At 44.1% G+C, this 18,300-nt stretch overlaps 1 protein-coding gene across 1 annotated transcript in view; it reads right to left on the bottom strand.

The window, feature by feature from the left end:
- LOC111161644 (adhesion G protein-coupled receptor E1) overlaps positions 1-18,300 on the bottom strand; it is a 54,922-nt gene that overhangs the window by 19,313 nt on the left and 17,309 nt on the right. Inside the window, exons 6-12 of the mRNA XM_022525408.1 lie at positions 16,628-16,777; positions 14,232-14,372; positions 14,009-14,146; positions 12,778-12,866; positions 11,279-11,362; positions 6,203-6,380; positions 4,752-4,871 (exon numbers count right to left, since the gene is read on the bottom strand). Of these exons, the coding sequence (XP_022381116.1) occupies positions 4,752-4,871; positions 6,203-6,380; positions 11,279-11,362; positions 12,778-12,866; positions 14,009-14,146; positions 14,232-14,372; positions 16,628-16,777 (900 nt within the window). The remainder of the gene's footprint in view (positions 1-4,751; positions 4,872-6,202; positions 6,381-11,278; positions 11,363-12,777; positions 12,867-14,008; positions 14,147-14,231; positions 14,373-16,627; positions 16,778-18,300) is intronic.

Raw genomic sequence — 18,300 nt, forward strand, 5'->3', positions numbered from 1 at the left:
GGTTCAGGAAAGCTGCCAGCGTGCTGCTTTTCACACTCTCCAGGACCACAGTGGCCAGAGCGGAGGTCTCTTCTTTGGTGAAGTTGGACCATGTGGACGTTTGCTTGAGCACAGAGGCAAGGCTCTCAGCTGTATTCTGCAAGGAAAGGTGTTTGCATGCTGTGCATGCTCTCCCTCTTCCCAGACCCCTGGAACAGCAGCTGTTCCCTCTCCCTCCCCCTCCCTCTCTCTCCCTTCCACTCTCTCCTTCCTTTCTCTCTTCCTCCTTCTCCCTCTTTCCCTCTCTCTCTGGCCTCTCTCTTTCCCTTCTCTCTCTCCTCAAGAGAGTGTGTGACAGTCTAGACCAATGAAGAATTAAAAAGGCATCTACTCAGCTTCTTTTTCCTGATCCCAAAGGCCTCCCTGGGATGCAAAGTGGTGTAGCCTTTATTTTTTTTAAAGATTTTATTTATTTATTTGACAGGGAGAGAGACAGCTAGAGAGGGAACACAAGCAGGGGGAGCAGCAGGAAAAGAGGGAGAAAAAGGCTCCCCACTGAGCAGGGAGCCCAACATGGGACTTGATCCCAGGACCCCGGGATCATGACCTGAGCTGAAGGCAGATGCTCAATTGACTGAGCCACCTGGGTGCCCTGGCGTAGCCTTTAAATGAGCATGTGGAATAACATCGCGTGCACATAGCTCTGACCCAGCGATTTCGCTTCCTGGAATTAATCCTTCCAGAAATGCTTAAAAATTGTGTATATATATAGATAGATAGATAGATAGATAGATACACACACACTCACATACACACATTGTGTGTATCTATATATATACACACTGAAATACATTTTATATATATACATATATACATACACTGAAATACATGTATATATATACATATATACATAAAAATTATATATATATAATGTATATAGTATCTCATTTCACTGAGAAAACAAGTACTTTCATTAAAATGGTTGTACTTATGATATTACTGTTTCTGGCACATAGACATAAAAAGTAATCAATACTTACTATAACCCAGGTATTGTGTCTTATGTATGTTCATTTTAGGAAGATATCTGTGAAGTGGAGACTGTTGTGTCCATTTTTGGATGGGGAGACAGGACACACATCTAGGAGGTGGCAGAACTAAGACTTGAACCTTGGCAGGCTGGTATCAGAGGCTGAATCCTTCTAGTAGGTATTCACTGAATGGCTTCAGTGTGTGTGTGGGGGGGCATTCACAGAGTGGAAGGGTGTGGAAAGATACACATCCAAATGTTAACCATTGGGTGTTCCTCCATCGATTATGTCTATGATCAATGTTCCTCCATTGATTATGTCTATGGAGGAATAAAGGAAAGAATAGCAATAACAATATTAATATTAATGTTGATACGATTCCATTTACTGGTTGTCAGTAAGTTGACTTCTACAATGTGACTCTGACCCCAACAAAACAAAAATATGAAAAGGACTCACGACTTAATAAATATGAGGAAGAAATTAATTGACTCCAGACAGATGGGGAAGGAAATTAACTGAAATCCTGGTAGGAATACCAATTTCTATTTATCCAAACTGGGCAGTAGAAACATGAAAAGAGGGGCATCTGGGTGGCTCTGTCGGTTAAGGATCCAACTCTTGATACGGCTCAGTTCATGACCTCAGGGTCATGGGGTCCGCCCCTGCATTGGGCTCCACACTCAGTAGGGAGTCTGCTTGAGATTCTGTCTGTCTCCCCTGGCCCTCCCCCAGCTCTCTCTCTCTCTCACACAATCTCTAAAATTAATAAATAAATCTTTTTTAAAAACATGAAAAGAATTTCAGTAAAAACTGGATGACGGTACAACTTGAAAGTTGTTCCTTCTGGAGAAACAGGACGCGCTGAGTTCTGTAACCGTATCCCAATTGCAAGGCATGAGTGTAAGGATCCTCCCCACCAACGCAGAGAAAAATGTCAGGTAGAATCATCCTGCAAAAATGTGGTCCTCAATGGACCCTGGGGAGGGTATGTACTATCGTGAGCGCTGTGAAGTGTGTAAACCTGGCGATTCACAGACCTGTACCCCTGGGGCTAATAATACATTGTATGTTAATAAAAATATTTTTAAAAATCTTATAAATAAAAAGTTTTTGTGGGCTTTGAATCGGTTTAAAAAAAAAATACGGTCCTCAATTCTGTGGCTGAGGAAACCTCATTAAACTCCCTTTGAAATGTGAAATCTATTCTAAACTGGGAACACTGTTTTATTTCCTTGGGGAGGTAAAAAAAAAAAAAATCAGTAGGCAAACTTAGACTCCATGGGGTTAATACTCTTGTGTTCACTTTAGAAAGTTTTGTGATCTTTGGCATAATCTGGAAAACTTTTTGTTTTTAAGATTTTATTTATTTATTTGACAGACAGAGATCACAAGCAGGCAGAGAGGCAGGCAGAGAGACAGAGAGGAGGAAGTAGGCTCCCTGCCAAGCAGAGATCCTGAAGGGGGACTCAATCCCAGGACCCTGAGATCATGACCTGAACTGAAGGCAGAGGCTTAATCCACTGAGCCACCCAGGCATCCCCAGAAAAATGGTTTTGAAAGGGTTTGGAACAATTCAACACGTTAGAGAAGCTAACTGATTACCACGGGATTTCACTGCCCAAAGGGATTAGATGTGTGATAAATGTGTATTCAATATGAACACTGCAAGAGAACACAGCTGTTGATAAATGGTTTTGAACATTTAAAACATCTGAATTAGTACATTTATACATTTGATTTATGTATTTATGTATTTGATACATTGGATATATGAATCCCTTGAAAGCATATGACTTTGCCTTTTAGGTTAGTAAATCTTCCTCATTAGGTATTTGAAATTTGGAGGGAAATAAGAATATTCATAAGCATAGTATAAAATGAAGGGAACAGGGGTGCCTGGGTGGCTCAGTGGGTTAAAGCCTCTGCCTTCAGCTCAGGTCATGATCCCAGGGTTCTGGGATCGAGCCCCGCATCGGGCTCTCTGCTCAGCGGGGAGCTTGCTTCCCCCTCTCCTTCTGCCTGCCTCTCTGCCTTCTTGTGATCTCTGCCAAATAAATAAATAAGATCTTTAAAAAATAAATAAAATGGAGGGAACCTAATTAAATTTGTAAAAAATGATTCATCTATGGAAATTTAATCTGAAAACCCTATGAGTGAATGTACACTTGATGAATAAATATGTTTTGCCAATAAATCAATAATTTATTATTAATTAATTTAAATAGTTTGTTATTATTTAAAATTAAAAATTTTAAATCAAATTACAAATGCAAGTACTATTCTGATTTTGGTACAAAACCAACCAAATTTATTGATAAACTAACAACAGCTTTGAGTCCAACTTGAAGTCTTAAGAAAAACTAGGTTTTAAAACCTACCATTGTAATCCCATCTCTAGGTATTTACCCTGGAGAAATGAAAAATCAGCGACACACACTGCCCCCACCGGACAGACACACAGACATGCAAACTGTGTGTGAATGTTTACAGCAGCTCTCCTGATTATTGCCCAAAGCTGAGGTGGGGTCAGGGGAAGGAGATGTTGGTCTCGTGGAAACCGCTCAGATGTCCTTCCCAGATGAATGGCTAAACCGTGGTACCTCCATAAAGCAGGCTAGTACTCGACCATAAAAAGGAATGAAGCACCCATGTGTGTTTCACCGGGCATGAACCTTGAAAATGTTACCCTCAAAAAAAAAAAAAAAATTTAATATCCCACGCACTCTGTACCCCACTCACCCTCTCTGAGGATGGCAACCCCAGTACAACCAGTGGACTTAAAGATTGGTGACCCTCATAGAAACCATTAAAAAAAAATCCCGAGCTGCTCCCACCTGGAGAAATGTTGGCTACATTTAAAAATAAATTTAAATTTGTATTTTTAAGAGACAGTCAAACTGAGCAGTGGAAATAAGTTTGCCTCCTACTTTCATGGTTATTCTGGCTCCCCCTTTTAGGTAGGCTTCCCCCGTCAATGTTGGTGATCTTCAGGGATGTCCCAGGCCTGCTCCCTGAGCCTTCCAGACTGCAGATGGGTGGGGAAGTGGCCAACAGCAGTCCACCAGCTAATCTGGCCATTGCCTCTCTTGTATAAATAAAAATGTGGCTACAACATGGCCACGCCCATCCATGCATGAACACCTTTGCACCGTGAGGGACTGTATTGCCCTCAATGCCTAAAATATCTACCAACCCACCCTCTACAGGACAACTTTGCCAATCCCTGCTATAAACCAGTGTTGTCCGCCAGCTATACAACATGAATCGCCCAGGTAATTTAAAGTTTTCTAGTAGCTACAATTTTTAGAAAAGCCAAAAACAAGTAAAAATTGATCTTAACGATGTATTAACTCAATACACGCAAACAGTTATCATTTCAACATATAAGCAATATAAAAAATATGAATGAGATTTTTCTATCCTTCGTTTTTTTCGTACCAAGCCTTTGGAATCTGGTGTGGAGTTTTACACTCACAGCCTGGCCACATTTCAAGTGCTCGCTGGCAAAAGGGGCCAGTGGCTGCTTAACTGGACGGTGAAGGTCTTGGTGCCCCATTATTGTGAGGGGATCTATTTATTGAACATCTGACTTCCCCAGCTGATGGAAAACTCCCTGAGGACAGGGCCCTCACCTCACTGAGCCCTTCACCAGTCTGGGCACCTGCCAGTTGACTGATGGATGTCTGCCGACTGATTACACCGCACCCACCCTCCTTGATTCTCAGTCCAAGTCAGTACCTGCGGAGTCAGACTCTTCGATGGTGGAACACGCAATCTCCATCTTGTCCCCTTTGGCTTTCAAGTGAAAGGTCATGTTCTCTTCAGTGCATCCTTCCTTGATAATTTTGCTTTCAATTTCTAAAAGGAAATTGAAGTGAAAGGAACGTAAAGTGAAAGGAAATTGCGGTGAAGCGTCTGCCTTCAGCTCAGGTCACGATCCCAGCATCCTGGGATCAAACCCAGCATTGGGCTCCCTGCTCAGTGGGGGAGCCTGCTTCTCCCTCGGCCTGCTGTTCCCTCTGCTTGTTCGTGTGCTCCCTCTCTCTCCCCCTGCCTCTCTCTCTGACAAATAAGTAAGTAAAAATCTTTAAAAGGAGATAAAAGGAGATAGGGAGACTTTGCCTGAGGTCACTCAGAAAGGGAGTCCTGGATTTGATTTCTGTCCAAAAGTTATATATACCTCGTTGCAAACAACGAATAAAAAGGCCAGTTCATCACTTGGACAATCCTGAGCCCCTGATGAGCGACAGGAGGATGGGAGCCCCAGACAACTAAGAATCCCAGCGGGAGCTGTGAGAGTGAGCTCTTGCCCCAGAGGGGGTGCATCAGGGAAAGATGGGGTTGAAGTCAACAGTGATGGAAAGCAACGGTCACGACCCTCTAGCTACTCTGCATTTAGACAAGTTTTCTGAAGCCAAAGGGAAGAGGAAGGGGCTGGGGCAAACCCAGCAGACTGGACCAGGGCTCTGTCACTCACCAGCTGTGCCAAATGGAACAGTGACTTAAATTACCCTCTGAGCCGCAGGTCTCTGCGGCACGACCATAACTATAGGAGTCTTCATGAAAACAAACTAGGTAAAGGAACCGGAGGTTTTCTTTTTAAAATATAAGCCAGATCATGCCATGCCTGTTCTCAGACTCTCTAATTCTATGCCCCGCCCCCAATCTTCCTTCAGATGAAATCCTGAGTCCCCACATTCATCTGTGAAATCCACCTCTCCCCTCCGTTTCTGACTCCTTCTCCTGCAGGCTCTACGATTCTCTACTTCACTTTGGCCACGCTGGCCTCTCCACTGTTCCTTGAACTCACCAAATACGAACACGGCTCCCTTCCCATGTAAGCTAGGAAGGTCCCTCCCACGCCTGACCCTCTCAAGCCAACTTAGCCTGGCTGTATTTTTCTTTATAGCACTTTCTCCATCTCATATACTGGCTGCATTTACTGTGGGACTCAGCACGGTTGTCAAACAGAGAACACACTCCAAACCCTATCTGGCCACACTCTGAACTCAATGTCAGCCACTCCGTAAATGGGAGATGTTGTTCATATCCTTGGACTGGCTCTGTGACTTCTGTGACTTCAGAGGTTTGAAACCACTGGGGAAATGGGATATGGGAAAGTGGTGGAGAATCACATCGCCCAGAGCCCCGCTTCAAGCCAGCGCCCGGGTGTAACCTTGCCCTGTTACCTAAGTGTTCAGTCCGAACAGTCTGACTGACATTGGCCGAGGGGTTCAGGAAAGCTGCCAGCGTGCTGCTTTTCACACTCTCCAGGACCACAGTGGCCAGAGCGGAGGTCTCTTCTTTGGTGAAGTTGGACCATGTGGACGTTTGCTTGAGCACAGAGGCAAGGCTCTCAGCTGTATTCTGCAAGGAAAGGTGTTTGCATGCTGTGCATGCTCTCCCTCTTCCCAGACCCCTGGAACAGCAGCTGTTCCCTCTCCCTCCCCCTCCCTCTCTCTCCCTTCCACTCTCTCCTTCCTTTCTCTCTTCCTCCTTCTCCCTCTTTCCCTCTCTCTCTGGCCTCTCTCTTTCCCTTCTCTCTCTCCTCAAGAGAGTGTGTGACAGTCTAGACCAATGAAGAATTAAAAAGGCATCTACTCAGCTTCTTTTTCCTGATCCCAAAGGCCTCCCTGGGATGCAAAGTGGTGTAGCCTTTATTTTTTTTAAAGATTTTATTTATTTATTTGACAGGGAGAGAGACAGCTAGAGAGGGAACACAAGCAGGGGGAGCAGCAGGAAAAGAGGGAGAAAAAGGCTCCCCACTGAGCAGGGAGCCCAACATGGGACTTGATCCCAGGACCCCGGGATCATGACCTGAGCTGAAGGCAGATGCTCAATTGACTGAGCCACCTGGGTGCCCTGGCGTAGCCTTTAAATGAGCATGTGGAATAACATCGCGTGCACATAGCTCTGACCCAGCGATTTCGCTTCCTGGAATTAATCCTTCCAGAAATGCTTAAAAATTGTGTATATATATAGATAGATAGATAGATAGATAGATACACACACACTCACATACACACATTGTGTGTATCTATATATATACACACTGAAATACATTTTATATATATACATATATACATACACTGAAATACATGTATATATATACATATATACATAAAAATTATATATATATAATGTATATAGTATCTCATTTCACTGAGAAAACAAGTACTTTCATTAAAATGGTTGTACTTATGATATTACTGTTTCTGGCACATAGACATAAAAAGTAATCAATACTTACTATAACCCAGGTATTGTGTCTTATGTATGTTCATTTTAGGAAGATATCTGTGAAGTGGAGACTGTTGTGTCCATTTTTGGATGGGGAGACAGGACACACATCTAGGAGGTGGCAGAACTAAGACTTGAACCTTGGCAGGCTGGTATCAGAGGCTGAATCCTTCTAGTAGGTATTCACTGAATGGCTTCAGTGTGTGTGTGGGGGGGCATTCACAGAGTGGAAGGGTGTGGAAAGATACACATCCAAATGTTAACCATTGGGTGTTCCTCCATCGATTATGTCTATGATCAATGTTCCTCCATTGATTATGTCTATGGAGGAATAAAGGAAAGAATAGCAATAACAATATTAATATTAATGTTGATACGATTCCATTTACTGGTTGTCAGTAAGTTGACTTCTACAATGTGACTCTGACCCCAACAAAACAAAAATATGAAAAGGACTCACGACTTAATAAATATGAGGAAGAAATTAATTGACTCCAGACAGATGGGGAAGGAAATTAACTGAAATCCTGGTAGGAATACCAATTTCTATTTATCCAAACTGGGCAGTAGAAACATGAAAAGAGGGGCATCTGGGTGGCTCTGTCGGTTAAGGATCCAACTCTTGATACGGCTCAGTTCATGACCTCAGGGTCATGGGGTCCGCCCCTGCATTGGGCTCCACACTCAGTAGGGAGTCTGCTTGAGATTCTGTCTGTCTCCCCTGGCCCTCCCCCAGCTCTCTCTCTCTCTCACACAATCTCTAAAATTAATAAATAAATCTTTTTTAAAAACATGAAAAGAATTTCAGTAAAAACTGGATGACGGTACAACTTGAAAGTTGTTCCTTCTGGAGAAACAGGACGCGCTGAGTTCTGTAACCGTATCCCAATTGCAAGGCATGAGTGTAAGGATCCTCCCCACCAACGCAGAGAAAAATGTCAGGTAGAATCATCCTGCAAAAATGTGGTCCTCAATGGACCCTGGGGAGGGTATGTACTATCGTGAGCGCTGTGAAGTGTGTAAACCTGGCGATTCACAGACCTGTACCCCTGGGGCTAATAATACATTGTATGTTAATAAAAATATTTTTAAAAATCTTATAAATAAAAAGTTTTTGTGGGCTTTGAATCGGTTTAAAAAAAAAATACGGTCCTCAATTCTGTGGCTGAGGAAACCTCATTAAACTCCCTTTGAAATGTGAAATCTATTCTAAACTGGGAACACTGTTTTATTTCCTTGGGGAGGTAAAAAAAAAAAAAATCAGTAGGCAAACTTAGACTCCATGGGGTTAATACTCTTGTGTTCACTTTAGAAAGTTTTGTGATCTTTGGCATAATCTGGAAAACTTTTTGTTTTTAAGATTTTATTTATTTATTTGACAGACAGAGATCACAAGCAGGCAGAGAGGCAGGCAGAGAGACAGAGAGGAGGAAGTAGGCTCCCTGCCAAGCAGAGATCCTGAAGGGGGACTCAATCCCAGGACCCTGAGATCATGACCTGAACTGAAGGCAGAGGCTTAATCCACTGAGCCACCCAGGCATCCCCAGAAAAATGGTTTTGAAAGGGTTTGGAACAATTCAACACGTTAGAGAAGCTAACTGATTACCACGGGATTTCACTGCCCAAAGGGATTAGATGTGTGATAAATGTGTATTCAATATGAACACTGCAAGAGAACACAGCTGTTGATAAATGGTTTTGAACATTTAAAACATCTGAATTAGTACATTTATACATTTGATTTATGTATTTATGTATTTGATACATTGGATATATGAATCCCTTGAAAGCATATGACTTTGCCTTTTAGGTTAGTAAATCTTCCTCATTAGGTATTTGAAATTTGGAGGGAAATAAGAATATTCATAAGCATAGTATAAAATGAAGGGAACAGGGGTGCCTGGGTGGCTCAGTGGGTTAAAGCCTCTGCCTTCAGCTCAGGTCATGATCCCAGGGTTCTGGGATCGAGCCCCGCATCGGGCTCTCTGCTCAGCGGGGAGCTTGCTTCCCCCTCTCCTTCTGCCTGCCTCTCTGCCTTCTTGTGATCTCTGCCAAATAAATAAATAAGATCTTTAAAAAATAAATAAAATGGAGGGAACCTAATTAAATTTGTAAAAAATGATTCATCTATGGAAATTTAATCTGAAAACCCTATGAGTGAATGTACACTTGATGAATAAATATGTTTTGCCAATAAATCAATAATTTATTATTAATTAATTTAAATAGTTTGTTATTATTTAAAATTAAAAATTTTAAATCAAATTACAAATGCAAGTACTATTCTGATTTTGGTACAAAACCAACCAAATTTATTGATAAACTAACAACAGCTTTGAGTCCAACTTGAAGTCTTAAGAAAAACTAGGTTTTAAAACCTACCATTGTAATCCCATCTCTAGGTATTTACCCTGGAGAAATGAAAAATCAGCGACACACACTGCCCCCACCGGACAGACACACAGACATGCAAACTGTGTGTGAATGTTTACAGCAGCTCTCCTGATTATTGCCCAAAGCTGAGGTGGGGTCAGGGGAAGGAGATGTTGGTCTCGTGGAAACCGCTCAGATGTCCTTCCCAGATGAATGGCTAAACCGTGGTACCTCCATAAAGCAGGCTAGTACTCGACCATAAAAAGGAATGAAGCACCCATGTGTGTTTCACCGGGCATGAACCTTGAAAATGTTACCCTCAAAAAAAAAAAAAAAAGAAAAAAAAGAAAATGTTACCCTCAGAGTAAGAAGCCAGACACAAAAGACCACATCTTGTAGGACTCCTTTTTTACAACATACCCAGAACAGGTATGTCTACCAAGTCAGAAACCACACTGGTGGTTGCCAGGGGCTGGGGGAGGGAGGGATGAGGACCAGCTGCTTTGGGGGTACAAGTTTCCTTTTGGGGGGATGGAGGTGGTGGTTATACAATGCTGTGACTGTAGACGATGTCACTAACAGTTATACAAAAATAAGAATTGGAAAAAAAATAGAATTGGAACTATTGATCACAACCTTGATGAATCTCAAAGGCATTATGCTGAGTGATAGAAGCCACATCCTGGGGCACCTGGGTGGTTCAGAAAGTGAGACGCCTGCCTTCAGCTCAGGTCATGATCCAGGGGCCTGGAATCAAGCCCCACCTGGGCCTCCCTGCTCAGCAGGAAGCCTGCTTCTCCCTCTCCCTCTGCTTCTTCCTCTCCTTCTGCCTCTATCCCCTGCTCATGCTCTTTCTCTCTCTCTCTTTCTCTCTCCCTCTTTCTCTCTCCCTCCCCAAATAAATAAATAAAAATCCCTAAAAGAAAGAAAGAAAGAGGGAGGCAGAGAGCAAGAAAGAAAGAAAGAGAGAAAGAGAGAAAGAAAGAAAGAAAGAAAGAAAGAAAGAAAGAAAGAAAGAAAAAGAAAGAAAGAAAGAAAGAGGAAGGAAGGAAGGGGCCACATCCCGTATGATTCTATTTATATACTATTCTTGAAAAGACAAGACTCTAATGACGAAAATTTACTGGGGCTGGTGGTGGAGGGAGGATCTGACAATAAAGGGGAAGCCCCTGGGGTGCCTGGGTGACTCAGTCGCTAAGCGTCTGTCTCCTGCTCAGGTCATGATCCCAGGGTCCTAGGATCAAGCCCCGCATCACATCGGGCTTCCTGCTCAGCAGGAAACCTGCTTCTCCCTCTCCCACTCCCCCTGCGTGTGTTCCCTCTCTCACTGTGTCTCTCTCTGTCAAATAAATAAAAATAAAATCTTTAAAAAAAAAAAAAAAGGGCGGGAAGCCCCAGGGAGAGTTTGGGAAGGAAAAGGAACTGCTCCATATTCTGATGGTGGTGGTGATTACACAGATCTATTTACATAATAAAACTCATAAAACTGGACAGAGAAGGGCAACCTGACTGCATGCTACATTTTAAAACCTTATAACTGTAATAAATTACAGGATAACTTGGCCCATTAATTATAAAGAGGACTTTCTGTACCCCATGTGTTCCCCAAGATGTCTGAAGCTCAAACCTGATTACGAAGACTTTCTTGTTACCTTCAGAGAGACCTCAGCTGTCCTGTTTCCGCAGGCATCGTCCAGAACACTGAAGGTGGCATTCATTAATGTGCAGAAGGAACCCTGTGCCCCAGAGGAAGAGCACGAGTGAGCACTGACCAGTCAATGCCCCAGCATGCAAAGCACCCACTGGCCACCCAGTCCACCATAAGGGTGGTCCTAAACTCCTAAGGTGTCAGGAAGCTCTAGAATTCTCAGGAAAACAGAAACTCACCATTTGAGCAGAACTGGAGCCACGGAAGCTTTCTCTTCAATGAATAAAAGAAACAAATGCAAAGAAACAGCAAAACTACTTGGGCGGGGTGGTCAAAGATGGGGGAATGTATGAAAAAAAAAATCCAGTGGTCCAAATCGATTATGATTCAGCCACAAAGAGGAATAAAGCATTGACACCAGCTATAATGTGGATGAGCCTTGGAAACATCATACTCAGTGAGAGAAGCATGCACACACCAAAAACCACGTACTGTATGATTACATTTGTATGAAATATGCAGAATAGACCAATGGATGGACACAGAGAGCATATCAGTGTCTACCAGGGGCCAGTTCCTCCAGGAGGCACTGGAGGACAATGTTGTTGGGGATACAGTTTCCTTTGAGGGGATGAAAATGTTTGAGGGCTAGAAGTGATGATTGCACACCATTGTAGTATATTAATTGCACTGCAACAAAATTTATGATGTACTCTATGCTGGCTAGATGAACACTTAAAAAACTTTTTAAATAAAAAATAAAGTGTTGGAATGGTGACGTTTTAGGTGTATCTCACCACACTCTTTTCAAAAAGCAACAGCAATGGTCCCAAGTGCATGGGAATTCCCAAGCTAATTTATAAGCTCATCTTGAAAATTGTGACATCAATTCCTAAAGATGCTCGTGGAGGCTCGAGTTTCTGGAACAACTTCATTGGAGAATCAGGACATCCAAATTCCTCTTTGCCTGGCCCAGGGGCTGTGCATCACCCCTCCCACATCATACAGACACAGCACCAGCACCCTCACGGGTAATGAGACTCCAACATCCTTTCTTCTTTTAGTGAAAGAACTCCCAAGTTTTAGATAGGCAAATATCCTCCCTTCTCAGCTTTCCTTAAAGCCAGATATAAACAGAAGTGATACTGGGTTATACTCTTAAAGAGAAGAACTATGCCTTTCACTTTGCCCTCCCTGCTGCCCACCAGCTGAAATGCAAACATGATGGCAGGGGCTGGAGCAGCCATTTTGGGCCACAGAGTGGGAAGCTTGTGTTGATGATGGCAGAGCATTTAAGGAGCCATCCCACCAATACTCCACAGCTGACCCTCAGATTGTTTACAAGGAGAGAAATAAACTGTTATACAATTTAAGTCACCATTATTCTGGCCTTTGTTAAAACTGCGAAACAACATCCCACCTGAGTGGCTTCTAGGGACCTTCTAGGAACTTCTAGAAGTTCTTCTAGGAAACTCAAGATCTAGGAACCTTAAAAATACTTACATATTCAGGCTCCACTGCTGCTCCCACTTGGCAGAGCTGGACTTGTTCATTGTTGGGTATCACATCTTCTTTACACTTGAAGGGAGTCCCTAGGAAGAAAACAAAAGCAACCAAGTTAAAACTCAACCACAGCAAGCTATGATTAAAAGTCAAGTATGATTTCATGATCCCCTGCTTCAAATCCATCCATTACCAGATTATATGACAGCCACACATTGAAACATCAGGGACTCTGAGAAGCAGGAGACTGAGTGGAAAGAGCAGGTTAGCAAAGACCACCCAGTGCATGAGGCCATTTTTATAATACTCCAAAGCAAACAAAACTAAGGGACATATTGTTTAGGGATGCATACATGGGAAGCATTTTTTTAAAGTAGGGGAATTATAAACACAAATTTCCAAATAGTCCCCTCTGGGAGGACTGAGGGAGATCCAATGGGGAAGGAGCATATAGAAAACACAATGGCACTGATGATATTCTAGCTCTCATGTTGGCGAGGACCCTGAATGTATTCCTTTTATTATTATACTTCATTGCCTCCAGGTAAGCTACCTCTATTTTTAATGTATCAAGTCATCTACAATTTCAAAAAATTTAAACCATTCACTTCCCTATCATTTTCAGGAGGAAAAAAATATCTCCGAAATTCCTCATGTGGCTCACCAGTTCCTGCAGGATCTGACCCCTGCCCACATCCTCAGGTGCACCTAATGCCATTTCCCCTGGTCCTGACTCTGTGTTAACCTCAGGGCCTTTGCACATGCCATAACCCGTCACACTGAGCTCTCCACTTTTCATCTAGATAATTCCTACCCTTCCATCAAACTTCAACTTAAATGTCACTTGCCCAGAGTATATAAAATCTCATTACTCACTCTGAATCATACTATGATTTTTGGGGGAGTCACACTCATTGTTCTTATTAAATAATAATGTGTGAGCTCTCTACTTCCTTCCCTAGACTATAAACTACATGAAGGCAAATATCATGTCCATCACATCCAGGACTGAATCATCAATGACTAGTGCAGGGGCCTGTTTGACTAATAGATGTTCCAAGAATAATTTATTGAATGAGTAAATTAATCAATAAGTGAATGAATACCTTGGAAAAGAGAGAATTATAGATGAGGTAGAGGTAAGAGGAAGATCCAGAGTTTGAATAGGTTGAGGATTTCACAACCAAACCAAGACAGATTCCATTGCCAAGAGACACAAAGAGATGATTACTTTTGCAGCTGAAGTTCAAGGAGCCTTCAGGATTGCGTTGAAAGCCTCCAATGCAGCTACAGCTGTAGGAGCCCAAGGCATTGGTGCAGACAGAATTGGGGCCACATGGTGATGGATCTTGGGAGCATTCATCAATATCTGCAAAGAACTTGAGAATATCAAACAACCCAGAAGAACCAGGAGATACTTCTTTCCAGGGATGTACAGCAAACCCTCTTCTCACCTCTACAATGGACTCCTTGTTCTGTGAAGCTCGGCTGTCCATTACTTGGTGCAAAGCCAGGAGAGCAGGTGCAAAAGTAGCTCCCAGGGGTGTTGGTGCACGTTGCGTTGGAAGGGCACATATGGAGGCACTCATCAACATCTATAGTGTAGAGAATGGGCATGAGGCAGAGTTGGCTAGCAATCCTACAAAAGTCGTGCTTCCAATGCATAGAGTTATCCCTAAAAAATGGTAACCCAAGCAGGGACTACATTTCCCAGAACCCTCTGCCTCTAGGTGGGGCCATGTGACCAGTTTTCATGTTCAGAATAGGAGCAGATATGACATTTGTCACTTCTGGGCCAAGGTGGTTGCAAAGCGGGTGTGCTTTCTCTTTTTCCCACCACTGGCTGAAACAGGGATTCCAAAGCCATAAGCAATATGAGAACCAACAGGTGCAAGAAAATGGTGTGGAGAAAAGCTGACCACTGGCCAGGTATGTCTATATTGGATAGTAATGAGAGTAAGAAATTTCTGTTAGTGTTAAGCTGGTGATTCTCAGCTGAGGGCAGTGTGTCCCCTCTACCCCCTGCCAGGGGACATTGGGCATTGTCTGGAGATATCTTTGGTTGTCGTGACTGGGCTAGGGGTAGAGGGTGATGTGGTAGGTAGAAGCCACAGATACTGCCAAACATCCTGTACTTCCCAGGACCGCCTCCCACCACAAAGAACTATCTAGCCCAAAACATCAGTAGCACCAGAATTGAGGAATCCTGGCCTGCCCATATAGGGTAACGCCAGGTCACTGTGGCACTATGGGGTTACCTCTCCTTCTGGGGGTTTCTGAGCCATATGGGATATATGGAATAGAATGTCCTGGGAAAAAATAAGCAGGAGGGAGGTAAGGACAACAGTTTTCATATTCCTCTGTCAATTCACAAAACAGGAGGAATAAACAGGCAACATCCATTAGTGGTCTGTGCAAGTACACAGTGTGTTATACCGGGCATTACCATGGAGCATTGGGAGAAGTCCTTATGATATGAACGTAGACTCATTTGGAGATCTCAAAGGACAGGAGAATGACCCACAGTTGGAAGGTACAGGGAGGTGGTTTTCCTCTTGATGTCACAGAAAGTATCTCTAACCAAAGAGTGCCCTTCTTTTAATAGGGAGCTCCCCATTGACAGACACATTTAAGTGTCTGCTAGGTGGAACACTCGACAGAAATAGCACATATGGGGGGCGCCTGGGTGGCTCAGTTGGTTGTCTGCCTTCAGCTCAGGTCATGATCCCAGGGTCTTGGTATCGAGCCCTGCATCCGGCTCCAGGCTTAGCAGGGAGCCTGCTTCTCCCTCTACCTCTCCCCTCCACTTGTACTCTCTCTCTCTCTCTCTCTCTCAAATAAATAAAATCTTTTTTAAAAAAGGAAATAGTGCCCACAGCAACTCCATGTGCAACTAATGAATCGTTGAACACTACATCAAAAACTAATGATGTACTACATGTTGGCTAACTGAACATCATCATCATCATCAGAAATAGCCCTTAAAAAATAGCACAAGGAGAATTTACATCTTGCATATGGAGCTGGACTAGCTGCGTGGTTTTCGAAACTATTTTGGCTGGGGAACCCTTCCTTCATGCAAAGTGAAAACTACTGAGTAGGTAAAACAATTAAGAGCGGTGATAGTCTGAGTGTCAAGGGGTCCTGAGAAGACGCCTAGCAGCCTGGAATGCTGTACCAGTTTCTCTCTACGGTCCCTCTCAGATTTGCCTCTCTGCTGTTCTCCCTCCAGCAACATCAGCAGCTGGTGAAGATCAGTGAATGAAAAGAACATTTTTAATGAAAAGAAGCACGTATTTGCCGTGAGAAGGGGGGGAAGGTCAAAGAACATAAGACATGTTCCTTAGTAGAGTAGATCCTCCAGAGATGGCCGCCATCAGTGCCTCCGTTTCCTGTGTGCAGATCTTGTTCCCCCAGCAAGATGGGGAGTTAATTTCCCCTTCGTTGGCGTCTAGCCTGGCCCCGGGACATTGGCTGGGAGAACGTGGCAGAAGCAACGTTCTGGGACTTCCAAGCCCAGGTCTTACAAGATCCCAGTTTCTGCTTCCTTCCCCTTGCAGCTTCCCTTCCTGGAAACTAGCTGCCATGCTCTGAGGAAGCCCAAGAATCCACGAGGATGGGCCCACGAGGGAAACTGAGGGGCCTAGCTGAGCTCCCAGCCAGATACCAGCACCAACTACGAGCCACGTAAGTGAGCCTGTTTTGGACCTGGCAGCCATCCTAGTGACCCAGAAAAAGCATTTGGTCAGCCCACAGAATCACGAGCAAGCACAGAGCCTTGTTTGTAAGCCCTACTTTTCAGGGTGGTTTGCCATGGGCGGAAAGCGCCTGGCACACCTTCGAGCATTACCTACACATCTGAAATCCTCCGAATTCTCAGGGGTCCAAACAGCAGGTGAAAAGAACCCAGGCAGGCAGGAGCAATTGTATTTTCCCAGGGTGTTGATACAGATGGAATCCAGGCCGCAAAGAGTTGAGTTCCTGGCACATTCGTCCACATCTAGGCAGGAAACCAGTCTAAGTCAAAAGGATGAAGGATGCCTAGGGCATGGCAGAGCACAACCCCACCCAGACCGGAGCCAGTGAAGCTCCTGGGCTCTTCTCGCACCCTCCTAAACTCTGCTGAAAGGAAGGGCAAAGAGGCAGGTCTGTGACTCACACAGAACTCCTGATGAGGCTCTCTGTGGCACGGCATAAAAATCCAAACTCCTCATCAGAACACAGGAGACCCCAAGAGTCTGGTCCCACTGAAGCTCACCGAGCTTATCTTTCATGTCTAATCCCCTGGTAATTCCTGATCCCGATTCACTGGTTACCTGTAGGTTCGTGAAGGCTTATTCTCTGCTCCCTCAGCCTGGAACTCACTGGCCTCACTCTTTCTTTCATAAATCTCAATTCCTTTCCAAGGAATCACTATGTTATCAATAACAATGATTAAGAGGTGTCTGAGTGGGGTTGGAGGGCGCAGACAGCCTGGGCTCCCAGCCTGGCTCTGTCCCTATAGTCTGTGTGTTACTGGGAGCTGTGCACTGAATGATTCACCACCCTACACACCGAATTCATATGTGAAAGCCCTAACACTCTGTGGTGTTTGGACATGGGGCCTTTGCAAGATGATGAGGTTGAGAGGAGATCTTAAGATGGGATCGATGCCCTTCAAAGAAGAGGAAGAGACACCAGAGCTCAGTGAGGATGCAGCATGAAGGTGGTCATCCAGAAGCCAGGAAGAAAGCCCTCTCTGACTGACCATGATCTCAGACTTCCAGCCTCCAGAAGAGAGACAAAATAAATCTAGTTGTTGAACCCGCCCCATCTGCGGCATTTTGTTCCGGCGGCCCAGAGCTGACTAATGCGTGGACAAGATAATTCGCCTCTGTGCATCTCAGCACCATCATCTGTCAGTTGGGCACAGGGACAATACTCACCCCACTGGGTTGTTTGGAGCATTAAATAAGGTGATGTCTGCGAAAGCCTCAGAAAAGAGCCCAGAGGATAGCAAGTCTGAGCTAAGTATTTGCTAACCAAAATAAAAAATTAGCTGGTGACATGTTGAGATTTTTGTGACAGGTGCTGAGGGAGATCCTACATGCACCTGCTCAAGGAATGCTGCCAGCAGCCCCCGTGAGGTGTGCACCAACATTATTTCCGTTTTCCAGATAAGGAAACTGAGGCTTCACAGTTATCGCACAGCCTGTGAAAGGCACACCCAGGATTTAAAATCAGGCTCTGTCTGGTTCTGGAATTGTTAGAGGACCGCTTCCCAGGCTGTCTTGAGTCAGAGTCTGGGAATTCGGGGGTTACATGGATGCCGACCCTAGACAAGCCCCCACCCTGGGTTGCTGGAGGTGGCAGCCTCACATGAAGGCCGAATAGCATGATGGTTAGAGCACAGGGTGTGCAGTTACACTCAACGGCATTCGGATCCGGACTCCCCTGCTTCCTATCTATTTGACTGCGGGAGACTGTTCCAGCACAATGGAGGTTCAGTTTCCTCATCTCTACAATGGGTATAAAATATACTGA

The sequence above is a fragment of the Enhydra lutris genome, unplaced genomic scaffold (genome assembly GCF_002288905.1).
Source record: "Enhydra lutris kenyoni isolate GAN:26980312 unplaced genomic scaffold, ASM228890v2 scaffoldscaffold86, whole genome shotgun sequence".
Taxonomy (NCBI): Eukaryota; Metazoa; Chordata; class Mammalia; order Carnivora; family Mustelidae; genus Enhydra; species Enhydra lutris.